Below are 12,776 nucleotides of genomic sequence, written 5' to 3' on the forward strand. Positions count from 1 at the left end.
TTTTGTGAAGGTGTAAAGAAAACACTTGGGCCCTTAGAAAAGGGGGTCTCCTGAGAGGAAGTGCCTTCCTTAGGGGTAAGTTCCTCTGTTTCAGTCTGTGCCGACTGCCCGGCTGCCTCCCGAAAGGCTTTAACTGTTGCTAACATTTCTGTTTGCATGGATGAGAGAAAACTCTTCATCATGGCAGCAGCCTCCTTTCCCGCCAGTATATTAATACATTTGTAGCAGAAAGGTTTTGTGTAGGACTTGGGGAGCTTCTCTCTACAATTCCCACATTTTTTAGAGGAACTATGCCCTGTAGCGGAGGGAGACTGAGCTGAGGCCTCCTGGGGTCCGCTGGGGGTTTCTGCAAGACATGAAATATACATTTAAATTGTCTTTTTTCCCCCAAGACTGCTGGCTGTACTGGGGAGGGGAGGAAGTGGACGAGAAGGGACCAGATCCTGCTCCGGTCGTTCCCTAAAAGTTTGGGAACTCTCACCACTTCCCCCCTCCCTTTCCAGGGGGATTGGTACTTACCACCCCCCGACCTGGATCTGCCAGCGGTCGTGTCGGTCTTTCCGTCCTCTTCCATGAGGAGGGTGACTCGGTCCTGGCTGTCGGTACTCCTGTACTGGTCACCGCAAGCCGACCCGTCCACCACCCACGCTGTCTCCTCGCTCCACTGGGAACTTCCGGGTTACGCCGTCCGGAACCGCCCACTTCCTGTGATGCAGTTCCTGTCTCAGAATGAGGCCTGGAGCGCGGCGTTTTTACATCTGGAGACCCGGGAAAACGGCGATTCGAATGGTGGTGGATTCGATAGCACGCAGTGATGGCTCACCTCCTCGTAGCTCAGAGCACTGGTGCTTCCATAGGGCGACCTGTGAGTTTGGACCGAAGTCTACAGGTAAGTTCAGCCCTCCCCGGCCTCCCTTAAACCTGTCTCACAGGGGTACCTTCGACCCTCCCCGGTCTCTAGGTTTCCATAAACAAAACAAACGTGTCGCTGTGTTGGAGAAACACAATCAATACTGAGGAGCAAGGGGAAGGGCGGGGCCTTTTAAACTGTCATGTGATTGTGTTTCCTGCAGGAGGAGCCATCATCTCTCGGGTGCCGTCCTGGAAGGTGGTAAGAGAAACTTTTTCTTTTCATTTTGGATAGAGCCAGGGAGGATTATAACCCATGTCTGATTCTTTTCGCCTCCTGTGTCCCATTACTGAGATTTTTCTTCACTTCCTGTCCCATAGCCAAACCGGAAGTGAGATGAAATCCCTGTAAATTTAGGGAATTCCTTGGGGGCCCCCAGGTCATCAGAACTAGTGTCTCCACAGAAAGATTTCCCCTCTATTACTTTTAGGGGGACAACCCAAAATTTGGGATTTTCTTTTACTTTCAATGACAATGGTAAACAGGACAAATGGAGTGGGTGAGACATCAGTTCACTTCTGGAGTCATGTGAGGATACCAGCTACCAGGAAGTGGAGATGGTCCCCGGAACGCAAGGCCTTTAGGAAGTGATGTCACATTCCACAGGATATACATGGGGCGTATCTATGCATTTTGGAGACGCTCAGCTCCTTTCTCAAACCTGTACTTAGCATGGTGCCCTCCGGTGGTCCTTCACAGAGAGGGTGAATCTCCCTTACAGGGGCACAGACAGCAATAAAACCTGACACGTGTTCTAATCCATCTCCACTCTATCCAAAAATGTAAAAAAAAAGTTTTGCCTTTAGTTATACTTCAAAATTGATTAACCATGAGCAATAGTGTATGAAATGTAGATGTATTTGTTATTAACAGATACCTGTCTTTTCAGATCATCTGTCACCCTCACTGTATTTTGCAATGGACTTCTAGTCTTTTTGGCTGACATCGTCTATGATCCAGGACATAAAAAGATGAGTCACCTGAGGACAAAAAGATACAATAAGAAAAGTTCCAAAGCCGGTGCAGAGGAATAATGACAATAATAACAAAGGAATGACAGTTAGGTTATGTGCATGGGTTAGAGCTAATTATAAACAATTGATGCCTATTGCTGTCACAGGTTGTGACATGATCATTGGTAAAAGTACAATGGCAGAAACAATAGTAAACTGTAATAGAGGTCCAATGAAAATAATGAGAGCTGACAGGGAAATATTTCATGGCTGATGCCCAAAACCAGAGGTGTTACAATATGCTTGGCATACCACCTCCGATCTCCAGTGCTTTATGACTGGCTAGTTATAACAATGGTGAGCTTTACTGACCAATCATGAAGCGTGGGAGAGGACAATGCCAAGTCTAGCAAGTAGAAACCACCAATAAGCACCTTTAAAATGAAATGATTCTTAGCACAATAATGTACAGTATTAGGCTTATCTGCCAATGTTTTAAATCAATTTTGGGGACACATTTTTAATAGCCTGGTGTATTAAAGCCCATCACAGCTCTGTCTCACATGGCCACAGAATATAACCAATTAGCACTATTTTAATTTTTATTTAAATGCTACACAAACTTAAATTAGAACCAACCCCAATTTTTTTTTCTAGTTTTGGGAACCACAGACAAAGGCCAGACACTCGGTAAGGTTTTTATTGCTGTCCCTTTGGAATAATGTCTCTCCCTTCCCTGCTTACCATTGTCATAGAGGTGAGACAGTGATGAACAGTCTAATGTCCTGTAACAGAAGTACCGTATTTGCTGACGTATAAGGCGGCTGGGCGGATAAGATGACCCCCTAATTTTCCAGCTAAAATTTTGGTTTTGGAATATACTCGCTGTATAAGACGACCCCCCTCCTACTAGTCTGTCTGGAAGCTGAGGGGTAGCCAGGAAAACCGCTGACAGGAAAAACCGCTGACAGGAACATGCTTTATTCAGCTTTTTTTCAAATCTCACTGTGCCATTACATGTGTCATTGTGCCATCAACATGCCTCACTGTGCCATCCACATGCCTCACTGTGCCATACCTTATTCCTGTACTGCGGGCGTCCATTATTCAAAAGCCGTGCCTCCTCCTCGCGCTGTTCCGTGATAGGCGCCTGTGTTCTGCCTATCACGGAGGTCCTCTCGTCCGAAGCCGAGGATGAGAAGACATCCATGATAGGTGGAACACCGAACACAGGCTCTGCTGGGAAACCAAGTGTTCCGCCTATCACGGAACAGCACAGAGAGGAGGCGCGGCTTTTGAATAATGCATGCCCGAGACAGGTACCGGCATATAAGACAACTAGGGTTGTCCCGATACCGATACTAGTATCGGTACCGATACCAAGCATTTGCCCGAGTACTTGTACTCGGGCAAATGCTTCACCCGATACTTGTACTGTCAGCGGTGATCAGTGCGTGGGGAAGTTACAAGCACCGATCACCGCTGTATAGATTTAAAAGTAATTTCTCCGCTTCTCTCTACACCCCTCGCGCGGCTATCAGCTGTGATCGGTGCATGTAATTCCCCCACACACGATCACCGCTGACTGTCCCATGTCCTCCTCCAGCCCCCCCTCCGTTTTGCGAGGATGATGAGGATGAGGAGGAGGAGGAAAGGGGAGAGAAACACAGCGGGATACACGGTGGGAAACACGGCAGGATACCCCCCTTAAAAAAAAAGAAAGCATTATAAAAATGTAAAAAAAAATTTAAAACAAATTGTTAAAGGGAAAAAAAAACTAGACACATGTGCCACTGTCACATGAGATTAAAAAGTATCGGTATTCGGTAGCGGCGAGTACTTGAAAAAAAAAAGTATTGGTACTTGTACTCGGTCTTAAAAAAGTGGTATCGGGACAACCCTAAAGACAACCCCCGAGTTTTGAGGCAAGTTTTTAAGCCCAAAAGGTCGTCTTATACGCCGGAAAATACGGTAAAAAAGAAAAGTCTCCCATCGGAGAAACCGCTGTGATGTCATCTGTCAAATGTGGGATTTCCCCTATGTTGGGGGAAAGGAAGGGAAGACGCACAGGGAGTGAGGAGAATATTCCTACTGGTGATACAGACTGCAATAGAAAAAAATAAAAATTAGCGCCCCTAAAACTTTCCCATTCTGTTCAAAAGTATAAATAAAAAGAAAACACAGCTTCGTCTGGAGTTCCACTTTAATGTAAAACTAAATGCAAAACCTTTTTAATTTTGGATGGAGTAAGAGACAGTTTTAACCCCTGTCAGTTTTTGTTGCCATTGTGAAGATTTACTTTCAATTCCGGTCTCATAGATAAAACAGGAAGAAGAAAGAATGCCTGGTTGTCACCAGAACGAGTGTCCCTGTTGAAACATTCTATTCTTCTTCTGGTGACAACCCAGAATTTGTGATTTTCTTTCACTTTTGGTGATAACAGTACACATGACAAGAGAGTGTGAATCAAGAACAAAGGTAAACAGAGGGCACACAATTAGATGTAATCTATGCTTAATCCATTAACAATCGAGACCCGGGAGAACAGGATGCCAATCACATGATCATTGTGATAGCCTGCGATTGGCTATTACAGTGATCACCCACTTTGTAGCCCTTCCTTGTGTTATTCTCCTCTGCTAGCGAGGAGGAAACAATACATTGCAACTATTCCTCCTTGCTAAGGCCCCTTTCGCACTTGTGCGACTTGGGACTGCAAAAATCGCATGACAAGTCACACCCCATGATTTCCAATGAGTACCATTCATATCTGTGTGACTTCAAAGTAGTCGCATTAAAAGTGGTCAGACTTTTAATGCGACTTGAGGTCCATAAACCTCACGATTACACAGGCATTGCTTCAAATCACGTGAAAGTCGCGGCAAAATCACAGCCAGGTCGCACAAGTGTGAAAGGTCCCTAAGGAGAAGCCTGTACAAAAAAAAACAGAAGGGATTAGTTAGTGAGTGTAGGTGTCAGGGGGAGATTTACTAAAACTGGTGCACACAGAATCTGGTGAAGCTCAGCTTTTTTGGGAACTAGCGGGGATTAAAAGCGCCGCAACAAAAGACGGTAAAAACGCCTCAGTGTGAAAGTAGCCTAAGGGGGTTATTTACGAAAGGCAAATCCACTTTGCACTACAAGTGCACTTGTACCTGTACATATCATCCCAGCTATTTAGTGTATCCAAGTGGATTATACCACCTTTTTTTTTTTCAGGACAGATTGTCCTTTTTATTTGTTAATGGATGTCTCCTGATTTTTTTTTTTTTACCAAAGGAACACAAGAGTAAACATTTTTTTTTTTTTTTTAAATGTTAGCCTTATATTTTTATGCCATTACCATGTATCACCACCAAAAAAAAAAAAAAAACACCAGCAAAATGAATTCCACTTATTGCAGGGATACCACATATGTGTGTGTAATTTGTGCCCATAGTAGGGACAAGAAACAACAATAAATATTTGATTTGTTTGTTGTTTTGGCCTACCTAAACACCCTGACACTAAATACAAAACCTTTTTTCTCTGAAGTTAAAGCGGAGGTTCACCCAAAAAAAAAATTTACATTTTATTCAGCCGAGTTGTCAGAATGACAATCGGCTGTTTTGTGTTTTTATCCCCGCACATACCGTATTTTCGCCGCCGCTTCCGGGTATGTCTTCTGCGGGACTGGGCGTTCCTAATTGATTGACAGGCTTCCGACCGTCGCATACTGCACGTCACGAGTTGCCGAAAGAATCAGAACGTCGGTGCGCAGGCGCCGTATAGAGCTTATAAACCCCCGCTTTATGCTGCAGCTACTCAGAGACTAAAAATATCTCTATAAAATATGAAGGAACACCAGGGGGCGCCAGACTAAGTACAGTATACAAGAAATCTAAAGTGGTTTTAAAGGATATCTAAAGGTTTGTTTTAACCACATCCCTCCCGGCTACTGCATATATACGGCAGGGTGGGCGCTTCCTCCTGCGTGGACGTTCAGGAACATCCCTCAGAAGGAGGGTGAAAGTGCCCAGTATTGAAGTGGTTACAAACATGTCATACTTACCTTCTCTGTGCAGTTGGTTTTGCACAGAGTGGCCCCAGTCCTCCTCTTCTGGGGTCCCTTAGTGGCGCACCTGGCTCATCCTCTTCTTGAGTGCCTCGTTGGAGAGCCAGCAGGACTCAGCATCACTGAATTTGATTGACAGCAGCGGGAACCTATGGCAAACCCAGGCCGATGGTTGTCGGGGCCTGTAGGCTGGGGGCTTATTAGAATCTAGAAGTCCCCTTTATCAAGGGGGCTCCCAGATCCAAGCCCCTCCCCCATGTGAATAAGTATGGGGTACATAGTACCCCTACTCATTCACCAAAAAAGTAAATAAAATAAAAAACAACATAAGTTTTTGACAATTCCTTTATTAAAAAATGTCCCCCGACATAGATCCATCATCAATCACGCCGCCACCGCTCACCCAAAAAAAGAAAAACTTCCAATCCCAAGGAAGTCTCCTGCTGTCTGACAGCTCTTAAATAACTAAGAAGCAGGGCCATCAGGTGACGTCACCCCCTTGTAATGTCACTGCCCCAGCATGCCCCTGACCTATAAAGTCTCAAGTGGGTGGGGTCACTGGGTGACATCACCGGGTGGCCTCACCCCCTGGTTATTTAAGAGCTGTCAGATAGCAAGCTTTTTGCGCTAATTAACCTTTTTTTTGCCCTAAATACCGCATAATCATATTTTTTGGTGAATTTTTTTTTACCAAATGCTATAAGTTATGCAAATGAGTCACGTGATCGTGTTATCACATGCAGTAACCTTTAGTGAGTTGACTCCAAAGTGCTTTATCCTGCACAAAGGTTCCTGTGGGAAACCAGCTACACAAACAGCCTGTGAGAGCGGCTCCCTATTCTGACCTTACTTCTAGGTGTATCTACATACAGGGCGAGGTCACTTCCTGCTCTGCCCCACCCGGCCGCATCATTCATTAATAGATTTCTGTGAATTGGAGAACTACAACTGCCATTGCGAGGGTGTCCGCTTGTAGTTCACAATTAATTACTAGGGCACTGATGAGCACTCTAGGTAGCTCATTGATTCTTCTTGCCATTCAGTAACTGCCTGCTCGTATGAGGTATGGACAGACAGCTACAGTGACAGCCTGCAGGAGCCTAAGACTGTAATGCTCCGCAGGCTCCTAATAAGAAAAATAATGAATGCACTTTTAACCTGCAAAAAGATGTGTATTTATTTATAAAAGGTGAATTTATCATTTAAAACATTTTCACTTAGGGGTGTACTCACTTTTGTTGCCAGCTATTTAGACATTGATGGCTGTGTTGAGTTATTTTGAGGGGACATCAAATTCACACTGTTATACAAGCTGTACACTCACTACTTTACATTGTAGCAAAGCATAATTTCTTCAGTGTTGTCACATGAAAAGATATAATCAAATATTTACATAAATGTGAGGGGTGTGCTCATTTTTGTGAGATTCTGTATACGAACCTGCAGAATTTACCACACTGAGAGCTCCTGCTTCTCTATGGAGCACCCAGTCCTAAGAGAGGGATTGGGGGGGGGGGGGCGACAATGACAAACCCGCATAACTACCTCCGTCCTGCAGAATCCTGTGATGTGTATACGGTCGCTAGGCTGCCAGCTGGGTTCGTCATCACTCTGCGCCTCAACCCACACGTCACATGACTCAGCCAGGGGCGCCTTCCATGATCAGCCTCTACACCATGTGACCTTAGCTCATGTGCCGATTGGACAGATCTCTCCCGCTAGCTGGACCATAATGAGAATGGAATGTGTGAGATAGCAGAGAGGTTGCAATGCCAAGTAGGACCACTGAGGGGTGCTGTACGTGTAGACGATTTGTGTAAGTGAGGCACCGCTGTTGTTACCCTAGGCTACAGATTTCTAATGGGTCATTGTCCAGAAATCGGATGCTCGCTCAGTGTGCTGTTAGATGGCTCCGTTGTGTGAGCTTTAGCTGCCGCGCTGGAAACATAGGAGGTAGCTGTAGCAGGAATGGAGCAGTTCCATATTTGACCACACGGTGGTGCTGCAGGATAATATGATGAAGTTGAACTGTTCAAGAAGGAATGTATCCAAACCCCAGAACAGGAATGTCATATATACTGTATATATATATATATTATAGGCATTTATATAGCGACAGCTAGCTAGAAGTCAGCAGCCATAAATCCTGTAGCTGCTGACTTTTAATAAAAGAACACTAATGCCGGGTTCACACTTGTGTGATGTTAGACATCGCATGTGATTCGTACTGCACTGCTGTGCAGGTCACATGCGATGTCTTTGCGATACAAATTCAGCCGTACAGTTTGTATGGCTGAATTCCCATTGCATTTGCACCAATTTGGCGCAGGACCTTTTTTTGGCCCGCACTGGAATCGGAATCGTATGGGTGTTCAGATCCATGCAATCCAATTCCTGCACCATTTGTGCGTGAACCGTCTGCGAGTTCTATGCGATGCGGGAAGCGGCAATGGAATCGCTCTGGTTCCTGAATTGCGCTAGTGTCAGCTGAGCCTAAAGCCTGGTACACACTGGGGTAGATTCAGGTAGCAATTACGCCTGCGTATCCATCGATACGCAGCGAAATTGCTAATTTGCGCCGGCGTATCGACTTTTCTGTATCCAGAAAGCTCGATACGCCGACTGTAGCCTAAGATATGACTGGCATAAGGCTCTTATGCCGTCGTATCGTAGGCTGCATTCTTACGCTGGCCGCTAGGTGGCGTTCCCGTAGTGGTCAGCGTAGAGTATGCAAATTGCATACTCACGCCGATTCACAACCGTACGCGCGCCCGGCGTTCGCATTTTACATTGTTTGCGTTCGTCGGTTTCTGCGTAAGGCTGCTCATGCTATTAGCAGGAGCAGCCAATGCTAAGTATACCCGTCGTTCCCGCGTCGCGATTTTTGAAAATTACGTCGTTTGCGTAAGTGAATCGTGAATGGCACTGGACGCCATTTACGTTCACGTTGAAGCAAATGACGTCCTTGCGACGTCATTTACCGCAATGCACGTCAGGAAAGTTTCCCGACGGAGCATGCGCACTACGTTCGGCGCGGGAACGCGCCTAATTTAAATGATCCACGCCCCCTACGGGATCATTTAAATTACGCGCGCTTACGCCGGCCAGTTTTACGGAGCGCCCGCGCAAATTACGGAGCTACTGCTCCGTGAATGAAGCGTAGCGCAAGTAATTTACGGAGGCGTAGCGTTAAAACGATACGCTGCGCCTCCGTAAGAGTGCGCAGCCCTACCTGAATCTACCCCAATGTTCCTTTTTTCCTGGTTTAACAAAAATCTGTCGGCTTTGGTTGGAGCCACTGGACTAACTATCCAATTTTAGTACACCGATCTCCCCCGCTGAGCTGTTGTATTCTAACAGGGGGACTCCCCTCACCAAAACACTCCGATCAGCACTAATGGCTGAGGGCGCTGATCAGGAACCGATCAGCTGCTTGTTTTCCAGCATGCTCGTCCAACAGAAGCTGGTCAAATGGCCAGCTTCTATTAGACTGGCTAGCATTCTCACAGGCTTTACCTGTCCAAGGATCCAGCACTGTCCTCGCCTGGGCTGGTTTTTCGCTGATCTTCGGGTCCCCGGCATTGGTATGTAAAGTGTGGGAAGCCAGCTGTAACTCCTTGAGGGATCACAGCCTCCCTGGTTTCCCCTTATCCAGGCATCCCTTCCCTACTAGCCTCTGGTGTTGATAAATCTTTTGAAGGGAATAAGTGCAGCGCCAATATGAAAACCACCTAGATGGCGGGATTCACATATAAACCAAGGGGTAGATTTACTAAGACTTACGACGGGCGTATCAGTAGATACGCCGTCGTAAGTCCGAATCCCCGCCGTCGTATATTTAAGCGTATTCTCAAACTGAGATACGCTTAAATATTGCTAAGATACGACTGGCGTAAGTCTCCTACGCCGTCGTATCTTAACTGCATATTTACGCTGGCCGCTAGGGGTGTGTACCCTGATTTACGCCTAGAAATATGTAAATCAGCTAGATACGCCAATTCACGAACGTACGCCCGGCCGTCGCAGTATAGATACGCCGTTTACGTTAGGCTTTTTCCGGCGTAAAGATAAACCACCAAAAACATGGCGCAGCCAATGATATGTATGGACATCGGAACCGCGTCAAATTTTACGTCGTTTGCGTAACTCGTCCGTGAATGGGGCTGGCCGTAATTTACATTCACGTCAAAAGCATGACGATTTGCCGACATCATTTGGAGCATGCGCACTGGGATACGTCCAGTGCGCATAAAAACGTAAAATACGTGGGGTCACTAGTATTTTACATAGAACACGCCCCCAACCAGCCTATTTTGAATTAGGCGGGCTTACGCCGGCCCAGTTACACTGCGCCGCCGTAAGTTTTAGCGCAAGTTCTTTGTGAATACAGGACCTGCGGCTCAAACTTACGGCGGCGTAGTGTATCTGAGATATGCTATGCCGGCCAAAATCTACGTGAATCTACCCCTATGTATATAAAAATATATTCAATGGTGCAAGTGATCAGGAGCAAAACCTACTCCTATAAATCTTTTAATACGCTTTATCTAGGTTGGAATGTCTACTGTTCCCTACTGTGGAAGTAACTACAGAAAATGTACCCGATTATGAATGTCTTCACTATTAGTTAGTAGTCATCAATGGGTCTTCTTATCACTCCGCAGACCAAAAGAGCGCAAATAAGAGAAGTTCATGTTTTAGCGGTTTACATACAGTTTGAACTAAAACCAAATCTTCTCCATTTTAAAGCGGTTGTATAGTCTTTTTTTTAACTTTTACCTACAGGTAAGCCTATACTAAGGCGCATGCACACAGCAGATTCTCGGCTGAAGGCCCGGCAGATGCCGGACCTTGCCGGAAAAAAGTCCCCTGCACGCACGACATCGCGGCTCCAGCCACTCACAGCGCTGGAGCCGCGATACCCGGAAGACACGCCGAGGCGAAATGTCAGCTGCCTCGGCGTGGACCAGGAGGGACACCGACGCCTCGTTCTAAGGTAAGTATTTCATAATGAGCTAGTATGCGGTGCATACTAGCTCATTATGCCTTTTCATTACAGGTGTAAAAAAAGTCAGCAGGTTTACTACCGCTTTAATACTGACCCCTGCTTAACGTGAGCCTGTCAGGTTATGAAAAAATCCCGCATGTAAAGAAATCAGTGGTCTGTGTCTCCTATCTTTGCTCTCTTCCAGTTCTGCATCATTGGGGTAGATTCAGAAAGCAATTGCGTCTGCGTAACCATAGTTACGCAGCGCAATTGCTTAGTTGCGCCGGCGTATCAACTGCTTCGGATTCAGAGAGCTCGATACGCCGACTGCAGCCTAAGATATGACTGGCATAAGGCTCTTATGCCGTCGTATCGTAGGCTGCACTCTTACGCTGGCCGCTAGGTGGTGTTCCCGTAGTGGTCAGCGTAGAGTATGCAAATTGCATACTAACGCCGATTCACAACCGTACGCGCGCCCTACGTACGCAGTTTACGTCGTTTACGTTCCTCGGGTTCCGCATAAGGCTGCTCCTGCTATTAGCAGGGGCAGCCAATGCTAAGTATACCCGTCGTTCCCGCGTCGCGATGTTTGAAAATTACGTCGTTTGCGTAAGTGAATCGTGAATGGCGCTGGACGCCATTTACGTTCACGTTGAAGCAAATGACGTCCTTGTGACGTAATTTGCCGCAATGCACGTCGGGAAAGTTTCCCGACGGAGCATGCGCACTACGTTCGGCGCGGTAACGCGCCTAATTTAAATGATCCACGCCCCCTACGGGATCATTTAAATGACGCGCCCTTACGCCGGGCATTTTCAAGGAGCGCCCGCGCAATTTACGTAGCTACTGCTTCATGAATGAAGCGTAGCGCACGTAATTTACGGAGGCGCAGCGTTAAAACTGTACGCTGCGCCTCCGTAAGAGGGCGCAAAAGGTACCTGTATCTACCCCAATGTCTTCATCATTGGACATCTCCAGGAGAGCGGGATGCCTGTGGCCGCTAGCATTCTATGACCCCTGCGGAGTCCTGTAGTAACGTAGAGGTTGGCGGATGGAACCACGATGGGGACACAAGTATCTGACACTCTCAGAAGTCCCAAATGCTGAAGGGTTTTATGGAGGCCACAGTGCAGGAACAGAGAGAAGATAGGAGACATGGCCACCGCAGTGATGAGTATAAGGCTGGGTTCACACCTATGCTAATTGGATGTGGGTCTTCCCTGCATCCAATTCGCAAAGCAGGAGAATGTGACTGTCTCTATATGAAGCTGGTTCACACATCTCCGCAGCGGGTCCGGTGAGTTTTGCAGGAAAAGCCTTTTGCTTTTTTTGGTCTGTTTCAGGTCCGAATTCAGCCCAAAATTCGGGTTGAAATCGAACCTGAAACGGTGAACCAGGACGCACCGGACCACTGCTGTGCGACGGATCTGTCTTCTCTTGCGGGACACCTTCAGTAGCTTTTTTTGTAACCTGACAGGGCCATATCAAGTGCACCTGTAGGGATGTAGTATTCCAAATTCACTTTTTGCCATACCATAGGAAGCAGAGGGCTTCAGTTAGCCTGTAAGGCTGCATTCACACCTCGGCGTACAAAATCGCGGCGTTTTGTCCCGCGAATTGCGGCGACAAATAGCGGCGTTTTGTACCGCGATTCGCGGCGACAAAACGCCGCGATTGTGGATGCAGCCTTCACCGGACTTTTTTTCAGGCGGCAGGCGTACGGCGTTCGGCGTGGAGATGTGAACCATCTCCATAGAGGTGCATGCTAAATCCTCCCTCTGGCGTCTCAGGGGCGGCTGCGGCGTCGCACTACAGGCGTATATACGCCTAGGTGTGAACGGGGACTCAGTGTGGACCTGTTAGTGTTTTCGA

At 46.8% G+C, this 12,776-nt stretch overlaps 1 protein-coding gene across 3 annotated transcripts in view; it reads right to left on the reverse strand.

Moving 5' to 3' along the window:
• The window catches only part of NPHP1 (nephrocystin 1), a 119,718-nt gene extending 112,156 nt beyond the window's left edge, over window positions 1-7,562 (reverse strand). The window contains exons 1-2 of one of the 3 annotated variants that reach the window (XM_040351110.1): window positions 7,463-7,562; window positions 1,788-1,890 (exon numbers count right to left, since the gene is read on the reverse strand). In XM_040351110.1, coding sequence (XP_040207044.1) covers window positions 1,788-1,856 — 69 coding nt within the window. In that variant the 5' untranslated portion in view covers window positions 1,857-1,890; window positions 7,463-7,562. Of the gene's footprint in view, window positions 1-1,787; window positions 1,891-7,333 lie in introns of all 3 variants that reach the window. The other 2 variants (XM_040351112.1, XM_040351111.1) reach the window with 2 other exon arrangements.
• Between the last annotated feature and the right edge of the window lie 5,214 nt (window positions 7,563-12,776).

Source organism: Rana temporaria, chromosome 4, assembly GCF_905171775.1.
Source record: "Rana temporaria chromosome 4, aRanTem1.1, whole genome shotgun sequence".
Classification (NCBI taxonomy): Eukaryota; Metazoa; Chordata; class Amphibia; order Anura; family Ranidae; genus Rana; species Rana temporaria.